At 37.7% G+C, this 16271-nt stretch overlaps 2 protein-coding genes and 1 non-coding gene across 5 annotated transcripts in view; 1 reads left to right on the plus strand and 2 right to left on the minus strand.

The window, feature by feature from the left end:
- Window positions 1-16271, minus strand: part of LOC131318111 (MDIS1-interacting receptor like kinase 2-like) — a 78848-nt gene that overhangs the window by 15574 nt on the left and 47003 nt on the right. The window lies entirely within an intron of this gene.
- Window positions 6680-6787, minus strand: LOC131318258 (small nucleolar RNA snoR100). Its single transcript, XR_009197587.1, has one exon. It is a non-coding gene; the product is annotated as a small nucleolar RNA snoR100 (small nucleolar RNA).
- On the plus strand, window positions 13430-14396 carry LOC131317053 (uncharacterized). The gene is made up of 4 exons (XM_058346633.1): window positions 13430-13582; window positions 13634-13799; window positions 13935-14138; window positions 14296-14396. Exons 1-4 carry the CDS (start codon window positions 13430-13432, stop codon window positions 14394-14396), a joined length of 624 nt encoding a protein of 207 aa, XP_058202616.1.

The following is a 16271-nucleotide window of genomic DNA, read 5'->3' on the forward strand; positions in this document are numbered from 1 at the left end:
TAAATAGGCATCCTAAATAACAGACTTATTTAAATGTTCATCAATATGAGTTTAAATACTTATGTTCACATCTTTAAAATGTATTCTTAGCTCATTATACATCTAGTTGCAAGTGTGTGTATATATATATATGCTATATATGTATTGATATTTATTCCCCATTATTCCACAGTTACCGGGATTGGGCAAAATCCCAATTGAATCGTATCACTGTATGTTCCTATTTTCACGTCAGAAAAGCTACGTGCACAGCATGCTGTGAACAGCAGCTGTGCACAGATCCCGTTCTCTTTCGCCTCGGATCGCACAAAGATGATCAGAGCCGCTCATTTTGTTCAAAATATGTTGTTTAATGTCTCTATAAAAAATGAGCTTCGTTCAATATTGTTAGAGGCGTTAACAAAACACCCAAAATCACTTCAGAATTTAGGCCTAAATTCTGAAGTGATTTTGGGTGTTTTGTTAACGTCTTTAACGATATTGAACGAAGCTCATTTTTTACAGAGACATTAAACAACATATTTTGAACAAAATGAGCGGCTCCGATCATCTTTGCGTGACCCGAGGCGGGAGAAAACGGCCGCTGTGCACAGCTGTGCACAGCCTGCTCTGCATGTAGCACAGCTCTTTTCACATTCTGCATTCCCATAAACCTCCTCCTCTCTTTCTCTCTCCTCTCTCTCTCTCTATAATCGAAATTGATGCCCACCGCCTCTCTCCCCTCCCTTTAAATAGCATCCTCGCCAGCAATATATATAAATAGCCCCTCTCTCTCTCTCTCCGAAAAGCCAGCAATATATATAAATAGCCCCTCTCTCTCTCTCTCTCTCTCTCTCCGAAATCAACCGAGATTGCATGAGTGATAGTTTGGTTGCTAAAGAAGAATAAAATCAGCGGTGCTATTCGATGGACCAGAACACAACGGTTGTGAGGCAAGGTGACGCCTACGATCCCAGCCTTGTCCAAGCCATACTACTCGAGAGATCGATCATCGCCAAATACTCCGGTGACGTCCGTGATCTATTTTTTCGTTCCTCTGGGCAAGGTCCATCTTTTTTGTTTGTCATCTTGATTACCCGACCAATTTTTGGGCACCAGATTTGGCCGTGTACAAGTACTAATCCAAAAATCTTGCTGGGGTTTATGATTGGGAACCTAATGGTGGAGAATCAGTTTTTTTTTTTTTTCTTTTGTGCCCATGAGAATTGTTTTTTTGGTCATTTGATGCTTGCACCACCATATGTCTATTTTGCACCCATGAGAATTGTTTTTTTTGACAAAGGAGAGAAAAAAAGAGGCCCAGCAGATCCAAACAATAGAAGAAGAGCACCAATAGTTTTACCTCAAAACTACGTAGTATTGAGGTGTGGGTAGCCCCTGCTGCTCCTATCAGGCAGCAAAGCCCCCGCCTCCCTCTGAAACCCTCTCTGTGATCAAGAGAGAGTTTTTTTGTTTTATACAAGGGATACTAAGACCCATGGTTTTAAATCGCGGTATCGGTTGGCATAACGGTAACGGTCGCGGTTGCGGTTGCGAGTAACGAATATCGGAAGTATCGGTCAATGTGTAACGGGAATAAGATACCGCACTCATGAATTTTTTCCAAGGACTAGCAAGTGTAACGGGGTGTAACAGTCCTGTAATGGGTGTAAGGGTCTCGTAACGGACCTGTAGCAGGGTGTAACGGCCTTTACGTATTACGTAACGGCCTATACGTAGGTGAATTTGCGTAATGCCGCTATTTTCACCCTAACGGTATCGGGCCTTCAAAAATCCGTTATGTAACGGCCATTTTTTAAAACCCTGCCGAGACCCTTGGTATCCCCTCCGGTCTATTTCTAATTTTTCGGCTATTTTTCGATCACACTTGGATGATCAGCTCCGTTCATTTTGTAGTTCGGCGAGAATCGAAACATACCAAAAATTGTGATCGGAAAATGGCCGAAAAATTAAAAACGGACTAGAGTGGTTACCAGTCCCCTTGGTATCTCCGGTATACAAAAAGTTTCTCCTGTGATCAATACAAGTTTGGCATTAAACGGCTTTTTCTTTTTCTTTTTTGTACTTATTTTAGTTTTTTGTCAACATGTTAAAGGATTGGTTACAACATGATCATGCATGTCATGCATGAGGACTCGAACTCAGGGCTTTTTCCTTAATAGAAAGAGTGAGGAACCACCACACTAGGTGGTGTTCATTTTGTGAGATGAAACGACTCATTTTGTGATTCAAAGCGTATTTGAATTTTGAACACAACCAATTTTTTTCAATTTTTGGGCTTTCCTTGACCACAACTTATTAGCTTGGTATTATCTAATAAAGAATTGGGACAGTGGGAGTATTTGCTTTAAGTTTATGGGATTAAAAATATCATTTACTCAACCGATACAAAAAATAAGCTCATTATAAGGAATAAACAAAGAAAGAAAAGAAAAACCCATCTAAGGGAAGAATATCCATACGCAGGTGGCAAGATTTTAACTATTGAATGAAATAACCTTTTTTTCTTGGTTGCACACAGTAGGTTGTTATATTCTCTTATCAATGAAATTCTTACTCTTCCTTTAAAAAAAATTGGAATAAATTTAAGATTTCAATGGAAGTGCTTCGATGAAGTAAAAATAGGAATTGGAGTCTCTTGTCTCTCTTCAGCTTCTCAAAGGGATGGAACGGTCCATTCCGTCTATGTATTTGTAGCCCTTCTCGGATTCAATTTAATAACCAGAACCATTCATGTTTAGGATCTTGTCTGGTACTTATGGCACGCCAAAAATTATATTGATTGGAATAATTGGATATCGTAACATTTCAAAACATCTTTTAACTTGAAGAAAATTATTGCAATATTAGCTAGATCGGAAACTCGTTTTTCTTAACAAAGACGTCTTCCAAAAACACATTAAACAATATTCGGTCAACATTATTTTCAGGGTGGTTAATTTTGTCAACTAAATTTAAGAAATGAACAACGATCAATCATCGAAGTGACCTCGGGAAAGATCCACAATAGGTTGGGCAACTTGGGCAGAACCATGCAGAGGTTCCGTTCAGTTGTCGGGAATACTGTGTGGGAAATGAATTCTAAGAAAAGTTAAGTGAGGTCTGGTAAAGTAAAGAAAAATAAAATTTATTTTGTTGTATGTTTTTTTTTACAAGAAATGTTGCAGGGAAACTAAAATTTCTTCATTTTGACAAGACCTATTTCGCAAAAAGTGTGAAAGTTAAAGATGTGAGTTCTACAACTTTCTTGGTAACTGAACAAATAAAAAATACGGAAAAGCTGATTTTTTTCATTCATTCCATGCAACTTAGCGTGGTATTTGAGGGAAGGAGAGTATCCAAATCCTATAAAATATCCAGGAAAATTCAAAAAAACCGTTGAACTTATACCGCAACGTCTCATAGGCCTCCAAACTTAACGTATTTTCAATTTAACCTCCAAAGTTTACAAAACAAACTTACAATTAAGCCTTTGCCATCATCTTCCGTCAAGTTACAAACAGAATTTGTGAGATTTGTACTGTTCATCCAACATTTAATATTTATTTGGACCCATTACGGATTCTATAAAGATGATTTAAACAGCAAGTCATTCTTAAAATGTAATTTTATAGGTTCCTTAAAAAAATTAGACCAATCCGATATCAGTAGGGATCTCATATGAGTTAAAGCTCTCTTAGGGTGCTCATTGAAAGGTTTTAGAGTCAAAAATTCATTATGACCATTTAGAAAAAATGGTCAAAAAAATAAAATTTTCACACCAGTTCAAATAGATTTAAAATTAGAGTACTTAATTTTTTATCTAGTTCAATCTATTTGTGAATTTTTTTTTAAAATATGGTTAAAAAATTAAGTGCTCCAATTTTCAATCTGTTTGAACCGGTGCAAAGATTTTATTTTTTTGATCATTTTATCCTAAATGGTCATAATGAATTTTTGGCTCTAAGACTTTTCAATGAGCACCCTAAGAGAGCCCTAACTCATATGACAGCCCTACTGATATCGGATTGGGCTAATTTTTTTAAGGAACCTATAAAATTACATTTTAAGAATGACTTGCATTTTGAATCATCTTTATAGGATCCGTAACAGGTCCAAATAAATATTAAACATTGGATGGACAGTACAAATTTCACAATTCCGTTTGTAACTTGCCGGAAGATGACGGCAAAAGCTTAATTGTAAGTTTTTTTTTAAACTTTCAAGGTTAAATTGAAAATACGTTAAGTTTGAAGGCCTATGAAATATTGGGGTGTAAGTTCATCGATTCCCAAAATATCCGTTCGATAAACAAATGGAAACATACCCGTTTTGACTCTTGAAATGCCCGCATGAAAAAGACAAAAACTTACAGGACTTTAATTTGGTCGTGACCGCGTTATGTAATCTCAGTTGCCCAAAATGACTTCCAACTAAGAAATGGAAGACTTTGGAATTTCGGCATAAAGGCATATTGTTCCATTTTTGGTCCTTTATATATATATTTTTTATAACGGGACATTCGGACCAACTTGTGCACCACTCGACTACTACTGGGACCCTAAAATTAACGGCTGGGACTCGACTACTACTGGGACCCTAAAATTAACGGCTGGGCAATTTTTCAATGGCCCCAATATTTGAAATGTTTGACATTTGTGAGATTCAAACTTGCGATCTCTTGGGGCAAATCTTTTATTTACTTTTTCATGTCCACTTAGTCAAATTTGATTTCGTTCCGGTTATTGTTCCCTTTTCTGGTCCTTTAACGAATTTACTACTTTCATTGTCCAAGAAAAGCAAATACTACATATTTTATTCTGCAATGAATCTAGAGAATTTTCAAACGTGAACCCTTGGTGTAAGGCAAGATTACTTGCCCAAAATGGACAGAAACACATGTTTGAAGTGTTGATTTCAAAGGTATTCCTCTCATTATGACCTGACTTCCCTTCACGCTGCAGTTCAAACCAAGATTTGCAGGACGCAGTCGCATCTTTTGACCTTCATTTTCACGGTCAAGGATTCAAATTTGTTATATACACGCAAATCGGTAAGAATGAAACTCCAACTCTTAGTGACAATAATAGACTTTTACCGGCTAGTCTTTTTTCAACAAATTTAAACCATTAAAAATACTTTTCAGTCCAATCTGAATTTGCAAAGAAGCCAAATCCTTCTCACTATTGCTTCACCAAGTTAAGAAAAGCGAAAATCATACGAGATTTAAATACTTCGATTTAGTTATTTTGTATTTGCGATGTGTAAGACAATCTCCAACAAAGACCACCATCCAAGAACGAGGGATATATAGGTCCACATCCAAGTTCACATCTATTCTTGCCTCCTTTCTCACAAGTGAAGGTCGTGCCCAGAAAACTATCTAGATGATCCCGCCATGACTTGTAAGAGACGACATAAGAATGGATGTAAATTAAATTCTTCTCGTGGCCAAAGAAGAATTTTCTTTAACAATTTTTTTTTTTTGATCAGCGAATTTTCTTTAACATTAGTTTAGCTCTTGTTATACCATTTGACCACTTCCACCATGGCCCTTGCCTCAGAAAGATTCGGGGACGGTGCTGGGTTGAAGGTATTGTGCACGGTGTTGGGACGAAGGTACTATGCACAATGTTGTGCTTAATTTCAACCGGTTAAAAGTGTTTTGGATGGTCCCAATTTTAAAAACTCTTCCCCAGAAGAATTTTTTTTTAAATCCCGGCCAATAGTTACCGAGACGGACTGTCCGAATGGGGCACAATACTGTGCAGCACTAGAAGGCCAGCACCGAAACCACAAACCCCCCCCCCCCCCCCCCCCCCCCCCCCCCCCCCAGTTTTGGGATTTTAGATTTATAGATAATATAAGTGTAAAAAGAAATAGAATAATAATTAAAAAAATATGATTAATGATTACAGACAGATAAAAAAAAATAACAATAATAATTGGAGGAAAATATGGTAATGATTAAAATTCAAAACTCTTAGCCCTTGTTCGGTTGTGGGTTTCCAAACCCAAATCCACTCATTATCTATATTTTCAATTATTATTTTTATTTGTCTCTCCACTCATTATTTTTATATCCAATCATTAATCTCATTTTTCTCTCTATCTCTCCACACATTACCTATATCCCCAATTATTACCCTATTTTCTTTTCTCACTCATTACTCAAAAATCAAATTCTAAAATTTTTCAAACCCACGACTGAACAAGGCCAACAAACAGGGTTCAAAGTCTTTGAAGTCTTCTTGTGGCCCAAGTTTCCTTAGTATTATTTGGGCTATAAAAAGACATGAGCCCTATATCGCCTGTCCTCATGCTCGAGGAAAAATGGCTTTGAAATTGCTTTTTGTTGTTTGGAAAGTCCTTTTGTTTTGTACCCTTCTCTTGGCTTTTCAGGTGGCTGCTAGGGAATTGCTCCAGACTTCGGATTCCCATCGTGAGTTTTCCCCTCTTATCTGTTTGTTAACTTGATCCGAAAATAACAGAAAATGCTAGAATACCAACTCTATATTTGAGTAGTGTATACGATATGCACCCTTCACTACATCAACATCAACATCAACATTTGAACCAATGTTGTCTCCAATCATTGAGGGTATGGGCGGGGGAGGATTGGAGACAGACCTAACCTTTTGGCAATATGCACAAAGTGGCTGCTCTCAAAATACCACTGAAACAATGGCCCCCCTATACCTGTTTTGCTGCAAAACCATACCCACTAATCAAAGCTAAATAGCATCAGAGAGAGCAGGCCTAGAGACCAAATTTAATTTCTGTGAACATTACCATGTTTCCTTCATTGTTAGTCCAGAGCATCGGTATGCGCCCTTCTCTAATGAATAGAATTTTATGATACTTTGATGCAAACTCGTAATGTAACAACCCGGATCGTCAAGCACCACAATCAATTTCATAAACAACAAATAACTAACGAAATGCCATCACCCACTTCCTTAATACTTGCATAATTTTACAAAAACACAGCCCTCGTACTCTTCTATCCTTGTCTCATGTCTAGCTCAGCTCTTATGCATCATTCCCCCACCGAGAATGGAAGTGAACACTGAAAGGGGTATATCTTCCCCCTTCTTTCCCCCTGTTTTTCTCTCCTTTCTTATTTTTATATCCTTTCATGCTTAAACATTGTCATGGTAAGAGATTCCCGAGACTAGGCAAAAATTGCCACGTTCCCTACAGCTTCCCATTTGCACCCTTCTTCCACACATGCACACCCCCCTTGTACACATGCACACCTCCACGTAGATTATATAGAAAACTCTCTTCTTTTTCTTTTAATTCTTCTCTCTTTTAACTTTTACAAGTAAGACAAACTCCTTTGAATACACTCAAACTCCCCATTCTTATCTCTTTCAAATCTTATTCAAGCATTAATTCATCCTTATTATTCACTCAAATACGCGCAAACCTTCCAGTTATATTATTCTCTATTATTAACTGTTAACCGGAATAAACATGAAGTACGGATCTCACACGTAACCTTTTTCTTGAATTCGCAACTTTGATTACAAATATATAATATTCGCTTATAATTGAAAATTCGAGAAAATAACCTTGACTTCATAAATTTTTACAAACATGTATGTATTTTTTTACAAAGGTTAATTATGAATTTCAAGCTATTTATTTGAAAATTGCATACCATACACCTTCGAATAAGGGATCTGCATTGTAGCAATTTCAAGAACAATTCTCGGTAATTTCAGCCATAATGGTGATATTTTTGTCACCTCTGGATCGAATGTGACATTTTTGGATACTTTTTATGTACTTGTTCGGTTTATCTTGACCAAAAAGAAACTGGAATAATAACCGAAACATGGACCATATTTTGAAGATTAAAAAAAAAAACGTCACTGTAGATAAGAAAACGAAACACAAACAATGTTGAATTTGAATAGTCTTTTTTTTCTTTTTTCTTCATGGACTTTTTAAATAGGGTAGTACTTTCTGAAAAAAAAATTGAAGAAATTAAATAGGCATCCTAAATAGGAGACTTATTTAGGTGTCCATCCTAGTGTGTTTGAATAGTTATGTTTTCATCCTCAAATTGTCATGTTACCCCATTATGCCCTTGGTTATTAGTTAATGTTTATATTGTATTTTACATTTCCGTTCCTAAATTTGTGGGATTTCGTTAAATTAGGTTTTCTCTCTCTCTCCATCAAAATATCCAACCATCCACCAGTCAAATTAAATTTAAAAGAATAATCTTGAGACAAAAGAGAGAAAACAACAAGGCAAAAAAATTGGTAGATATTGAAAATCCAACGGGATGATTATACACACAGAATAAGCACTACAAAGCATTACAACCATTGATTCAAAATACAATACCGTGGAGGCAAAAGCAGAATGACTGAACCTTTGTATCAAAACTTGGTTTGTGAATTGATTCTGTTTTGTACATCTACTTCGATCGAATGATCGTGTCAATGAAATTTTAGTAAACCAAAACATGACAATTTTTTCAGAAACCAAAACACACCTACAGAAAATCGTGACAAAATTTGTGGAATCACCATGCAACATAAATTATCATGAATACGTATTGTAAAATTGTCCCTACGAAACTACAGTAAACATAACTCATGACAAGATTTGGAGAAATCGAAACACACAGACCAAAATCACGACAAAATTTGTAAAATCACCATAAAATAGAAAAAAGAATATAGGAATTGCTGGTTAGAAATTGCAACTTACGAAGTTCAAAACTTGTCATATTTGTGAATTGATCATGTTTTGTACATTTACCTTGATCGAATGATCGTGCCGACGAAATTTTAGTAAACCAAAAAAATGACAATTTTTTCAGAAATTGAAACATACCTACCGAAAATTAACAAAATTTGTGGAATCACCATGCAACATAAATTATCATGAATACGTAATGTAAAATCATCCCTACGAAACTATAGTAAACAAAACTCATGACAGGATTTGGAGAAATCGAAACACAGAACAAAATCATGACAAAATTTATGAAATCACCATAAAATAGAAAAAAAAATATAGGAATTGTGGATTAGAAATTGCAACTCACGAAGTTTAGCCATTCCAAATCGTTGATATATGTCACCACTTAGAGTTTTCCAAGTGAGTTCAACAGAATAAATGAGTTCGGATTGGTTGGGTTTGAGGTAGTTTTGGGATTTACGGGCCGACCAACTCACGAAAGGGGATTTTTAATAGGGTTTTCCTTGCCAGAATTTAATGAAGATCGCCGACGGGAGGAGGAATCGGACCTGCCATTTCGAATCCCCCTTTCTTGATGGTTCTGTTTTGAACGACACGTGACCCGTACGCCGCCGACCATCTTTGATACAATAGCAACAAAAATTGTTCAACCAAAAAATCAAATCACAAATCGAAATCATTAATCAGGGATCAAAGATACAGTGGCGTCATCGGAGAAGGAGATACAGTGGACGGCGCGGCGGTCAGCGGCGTCATTGGAGAAGGAGATACGGTGAACGGCGTCATTGAAGCGGTGGCGGCGTCACTGGACTCGTTGGATCAGCGCTCCTCGCAAGCCGCCGGATGTGATGGCCTCTGGCCAGAGAGAGAGAGAGAGAGAGAGAGAGAGAGGACTCAGAATCGGAATGAGAGCTTGCTTCTTCGTTTTCCGTACGCCGGATTGGTAAGCAGACGACCGGAAGACGGGACGGGACTTGCAGTTTCTGTTCCCCTTTTCTTTTCCTTTCCCTTGTTTTGACCACCGAATCGGAAGGTGGGGCGAGATAGGATCGAAGCGGTGGGACCTGCACCAAAGAAAATGGTGCGGCAAATAAGGGATAATTAGACTTCGTTCCGTGACGGAAAAAAAATTTTATTTTTGAAGAAGGCAATTTTAAGTTTAAAAATTGTGAATTTATTAAAATTTAAAAATATGTAATATAGATCTTATTTTAAAAGATCTTTTATACGATACAAAAAAATTAAAATTTATTTTTCATTTACATTATTTTTTAATTTAAAAATATGAAATAAGCTACTTATTTTTTAAGAAAAATTTTAAAACGGAACCTTAGGTACAAACTATTTTCTTAAAATTGGGACCTGCACCAAACATAATGGTCCGGTACTAAAGGGATAATCCCTGCCACTCTATTATAATTTAAAATGTGATAAAACAATAATAAAATGGTGAAATGGGTACTATCTAAATGTTAGGATAACAAAATAAGTATTCAAACCCTATAGAGTGAGGTCTTAAGTATTCATGTTTGATAGGACTCCTATTAAAGTTATAGAAAAGATTTCTTCCTTTTTGATTTGCTAAAGAAATGCCATTATTGACATGTCACAATTGTCTTGTTCAACAGAGACATCACCCTCACCCACGAGGAAATTGGCCCAAGCCGATAACCCACACGATGACCCGCACCCCATTGAGCCAGGAGGCCCCGGGGGGCGACGTTAATTACTATTTCATCTCGATCTTTCGGAATCAGAGGCTCCTCATCAAGACTAATGTTTGGTTTTCTATATTTTTCTAAGAGTAATTGAAAATAAACAAATTATCTAAATGAAATTGTAGTGGATCTTGTATAAATAACTTCAATTGAAACAATGTTGTCGTTTGTTGTTTCTAGCTTTATGTGGTTTCAACTTGTAACATTCTTGGACCAACTTGTCCAATGCATTTCTTTTTCTATTGTACTAGTCTAATGCCACGTTTTTCGCGTGCTCATTGGATGAATTGGTTTCGGGAACTATTTTTGGTTTGAGAATAATATATATATAGTCCATTTCTTATAAGGACTACCTTATTTTAATAAAATACGGATCTCCCTTATCCGATTGAATTTCGATGATCCGAGCCGCTCAATGTGTTCAAAACGTGATTTTGAGGATACTCGCGAGAAATCAGCAAAAAAAAAGACCGAGAAGGGCTTCATCCGAGTAGTTTTTGTTTATTTTTTTATCTAACGGTTCAAATAACAACTGCTCAAATCAAGCCCTTCCCGGTCTTTTTTTTTTTGCCGATTTCTCATGGGTACCCCTAAAATTACGTTCTGAACACATTGAGCGGCTCGGATCATCGAAATCAGATCGGAAAATGCGAGAAATGGGAGGTCCGCATATAAGGTCCTTACCTGAAGATTTCTATATATGTATATATCGACGGTATAAACATTTGTTTTCTTCAAATTAATTACATTGCATCACGTTGTCAAAACAGTAATCCCAATTAATAGAACACGGCGACGTGACACAATGTAATTAATTTGAAGAAAAAACAAATGTTTTACACCGGCGGTGTAAATAATTTAATCTCTTTTGATTTTAGTAGTGATGATAGTAGTTGAACATTCGATTAAACATTCTACTAATCGCTCAAATAAATATGAAAATTTAATTGAGGTAAATTATGAAGGTTACATACTAATACTTGAGATACAACAACTAATTAATTCTTTATTAAATTTCAATTTCAAACCACCGCAAATTAATTCTATGTCTTTACGGAGCATACATACGATCCCTAAGCTCTTCAAAATATTGGTACATTCAGGAAAGCCAATTCCTTTTGAAAACACATTAATTAAGCTCATCTAAATCTATCCCATTTGCTCTCTGTTTCTAACCATTACAATCTTTCAGCAAACTACCAAGCGGAAAATAGAAAAGAGCAAAATTTATTACCACCATTTCACGTAAATGAGTCTTTTTAATGTTGTCGACATGGGCCTGCACGAAGTTAGAAGCCTCACATCAAAACCATATTCCATAGTTGTTTCTAAAATTCTCTCCTTCCTTCAAATATACTCCAAGTCCTCAGGGTACCCGAGCGGGCTGAGCCTGAGATAATGTCATAGCTAAGGCAAAGTCATAGAGCAAGACATCAAATAACTAAATGTAAGCCGATTTAGATGCATTATCCTTGCATAGCAGTGAACAAAATCTAAAAAATCAATATCTGCTATATAATAGGAAAAATGAGCGGCTGAAGTACAGAATTTGGCAAGCCAATCATCTACAACAAAGAGACCTAGGCTATTGGGAAAAAGTATATGGGGTTATCTGTTCACTGTTTTGGCATAGCAAGGTTGAACATCTAGTAAATGATAAAATACTCATAACATAGATGGAGAAAAAGAGACTGCCTTTTAAAATTCCTATCTTGTTATGGATTTTAGAAAATGGCTTTCATTGTGCTCTTCTCAACATTTACAGCCCCTTTGGCTGCCCAGGTGAGAAAGGGAAAGAAAGGGGAGTGGTCTCCCTTATTAGTGAGAGAAGAAAAGAAACGGGTGTGGTTTCTCACCAACCCATCCAAATACACGTGAGAAATCAAACTCTAACTCCCATCTCCGGCGGCGACATGGTCTCTTCTCCGGAGCGTCTCTTCTCCGGCGACCTACAACTCCCCTCTATCTTCTCCGGCGGCCGCACAGCCACTGGTCTGACGACGAAAAGACGCCGTCGTAGCCCGCACGCGCTGCCAGAAGTTGCCTCTCTCTTCTCCTTTCTCACTGAATCGCGCCAAGTGGCGAGAAACAAAAACGGGCTTTGAGGGCCTCTCGTCTCCCGCCCTTCCTCACCCTCTCTGAGCTCTCTGCCTTGTGGATCATCCAAACGGAGGAGAGATTGAGTTCTCCCTCCTTCCCCTTTCTTTTCTTCCGAAATCGTTCAATCCAAACGAGCTGTTATGCTCCTAATGATCCCATTGGAAGAAGAAGTCTGTGGATGGAAATTGCTCTTATCAAAAGTTCATCTAATTTACCTTGGTGTGTGGGTGGGGATTTCAATACTATAAAATCCATCTCTGAAAGAACTGGTTGCACCAGATTGGATAGAATCATGAGAGACTTTGAAAATTTCATTAACGTCATGGAACTCCAAGACATCCCTCTCCTTGGCAGGAAATTCACTTGGTCCAACTTTCAGAATGATGAGATACATAGCAGACTTGACAGAATCCTTCTATCTCAAAACTTTTTGGATAGATTCAACCTCACTCAATGGAGTCTACAGAGGCCTATCTCTGATCACTGTCTCATAATGCTAGCTCAAGATACATGGAATTGGGGTCCCAAACCCTTCAAGTTTCAGGATGCATGGCTCTCTAACCCCTCTTGTATGGAACTGGCTAAGAAAGTTTGGAATGAAACTAATACTGTGGGATGGTCTGGCTTTAAACTCACTCAAAAACTGAAGGCTGTAAAAGAGGGTTTAAAGAAATAGAATAAGGAAGAATTTGGTGATATTAATGTGAAATTGCAAGAGTGGAAAAAAAAAATTCAACAGCTTGACATTCTTAGTGAGGAGAGAGTTGTCTTTTAAGGAAAAACTTTCTAAAAGGGCTCTCGAAAGTGAGTTTTGGAAGCATAACAGACTGGCTGAAACACTTTGGAGACAAAAATCAAGAGTAAACTGGCTCAAGCTTGGAGACAAAAATACAAAATTCTTCCAAATAATGGCAAACAATAGGTCCAAAAGAAATATGATTGGTGCTATCAAGGCTCAGGATTCTATTATTGAAGACCCTTCTCTTATCAAAGAAGCTGTTGTCAACCATTTTTCTTCCATCTTCAGAGAAGGACCTCAAGCTGAATCCTCAATGGGAGGAGTATTTCCAAGATGTCTGCCTCTCTCTGTGGCAGTTCTGTTATAAAAACAGTTTGAAGCTAAGGAAATTATTGCAGCTATCAAGGATTGCCACAGTTCTAAAGCCCCAGGCCTGGATGGTTTCAACTTCAACTTCATTAAGAAAGGTTGGAATTTTATGAAGGATGATCTGATTCATTTTTTCAATGACTTCCATTCTAATTCAAAGCTGGTGAAAGGTATCAATGCCTCTTTTATTGCTCTCATTCCCAAAATAGATGGAGCATCCTCTTTCAATGAATTCAGGCCTATTAGTCTGATCGGGTCTTTATAGAAGATTCTCTCTAAAGTTCTTGCAAACAGACTGAAATTAGTTCTTCCCAATCTCATTGGTGAAACTCAATCTGCTTTTATTGGAGGGAAGCAGATTTTGGATGGTGTTCTCATGACAAATGAAATCATTCATCATTGGAAAAAACAACAAAGTGGAGGGCCCATCCTAGAACTGAATTTTGAAAAGGCTTCTGACTGTGTTAACTGGAAATTCTTAATTGACATGTTGAAGAATCTTGGTTGTGGTAAAAAATGGTGTGATTGGATTTTGGAATGTGTCTTGTCTCCTTCTCTATATGTTTTGATCAATGGTTCACCAACTTCAGAATTTAGACCACACAGAGGGCTTAGGCAAGGTGACCCTCGATCTCTCACCTTTTCTTTTTAACATTGTTGTTGAAGCACTCAACATTCTTTTGGAAAGAGCAAGAGCTTGTAGGATGATCAGGGGTGTTAAAGTAGGAAGGAATGGCTTGACTGTCATAACCCGAAAATTCGCATGAATTACATATTTGATTACCGAGAATTTTATTCGAAAAACTGAGACCGGGGTTAGTCTCTAAATCATTTGTTCGGGCCACGATATTATTTTTAGGATTTTCCGAAATGAAACCCGGCCTGCGCGATGGATTTGGGACTCGTTTTCGTGTCCGCGGGGAGTTTTTCCTAGCCGACGGCCTATTGTGGCTGGCTTCTGGAGAACCCACCCCATTTATTTCTTACAAACCACCCTTGTCTCCCCCATTCTCTCCCAGCCGTACACATGGCGCGCGCTCTCTCCCTCTCTCCTGCCGACACTCTCTCTCTCTCTATATCTACCTCCCTCTCATTCTCTTTTTCTTCCCAGCCACATCCAACACCACCCCACTGCCGACACCACACACACCACCTCCTCCTCCTCTCGCCATCTCCCTCACGGCACCACACCACCACAGTGAGCCACCACCATCTTACGGGCCCGTGTTTTGGCTGCCCGTAACCACCCCAAACCCGTCGCCGCACCACGGCATCACTACGGTTTACCACCTACTCCTCTCGGCACCACCACCACCAGCCGAAACCACCCACCTCCTCTCTCTCTCTCTCTCTCTCTCTCTCTCTCTCTCTCACGGGTCCTCTCGCCCTCTCACTGTATATACGCATGTACAAATATGTATATTGGTACATATTTAGATATCAGTTATATATATACTACTGTTAAAGATTTTGTTCATTCTTTAATTAGTTGAATAAACAATCCTTTTTTTTAGTAATGAAGTTTGAACGTGATTTTGAAGTGTGAAAACGTAATAATATGATTTTTAGATGTAAAAATGGAATGCGTATGAGTTTTACTAAATCACATGTATCTTACTGGAAGAATGAATAAATTGGAAGTTTATGATTTTTTAAAGTTGATTGTATTGTAGTATAGTTGAAAAAGGTATTGATTTTGGAATTAAAAAGATGAAAAAGATATAATTGATATAAGTTATATTTTTAAAAATTAAAAATAACATTTTTAGAATAATTATGTTAGTTATAAGATGTGAACATGATTTTTGGGAAAAATCGTGTGAGTTGATAAGAAATGATGATTATTGGTGAAAGTTATGGAGTTATTAATTATTTTTTAAATACGGGTTGTGAAGCCACGAGGCTCCGAACCATCGCTGGAATTTTATTAAGCACGAAAAATACGCCACTACACTAGAGCGAGGTTTTAAGTTAGAAGCGTCTGATTCATTTAAGATATTAACTATAGTTGAATTTATGACCCGAACAGGTCCCAGTGCAACCCATTAAATCTCCCTGTATTGTGTTGCTTTGGATTTACGCTTCAGAGGTGAGTAATTACGAATATACTCTGTTTACATAATTATGGTTTAGAATGCTGCATACGTGATTATCTATACTACTTCTTTTAAATGTACGAAGATGTTTTCTCCTTTTTCTTTTCCAAAAATGCCCCCAGCACTTGCTACTAATATCAATCCTATGTATACCTCTTGCCCACCGGCACAACACAACCCAACTCAACAACTCCTTGTAAAGGGTGAGATGTTTGTTTATTTTTATAACCTCGCTCCATCTCTGGAACGCCCCATCCCAAACAACGTATAATCTCTCCATCTCTCGAACGCTCCATCGGCCATCAACTAGAAACATCATGTCTTCCTCTGGCTCTCCCTCCATCTTCTTCTTCTCCGACCTTCATCGTGGTTCCATCTTCCTCCTTGTTCTCCTTCGACCTTCAATCCTTTTATGGACTGTTACTAAGATCCTATCCTCTCCGCATTCATCGAAGACGAGCCCGGTGTCCGTTTACAGACGTCTTCATGTCTAGTCCTTCATCCATTTCTCATTCATACAGAAGACCTCCCTGGACTTCCAAGTTC

This window comes from Rhododendron vialii, chromosome 2a (assembly GCF_030253575.1).
Source record: "Rhododendron vialii isolate Sample 1 chromosome 2a, ASM3025357v1".
Lineage (NCBI taxonomy): Eukaryota > Viridiplantae > Streptophyta > Magnoliopsida > Ericales > Ericaceae > Rhododendron > Rhododendron vialii.

Excerpts from the sequence above, each read along its gene's own strand:
- LOC131317053 (XM_058346633.1), top strand. The coding sequence starts at position 13,430 with ATGGCAAACAATAGGTCCAAAAGAAATATGATTGGTGCTATCAAGGCT. Across the intron at positions 13,800-13,934 it reads TAATTCAAAGCTGGTGAAAG|TTCTTCCCAATCTCATTGGT; the intron begins GTATCAATGCCT and ends GACTGAAATTAG. Across the intron at positions 14,139-14,295 it reads GTTGAAGAATCTTGGTTGTG|CACTCAACATTCTTTTGGAA; the intron begins GTAAAAAATGGT and ends TTGTTGTTGAAG.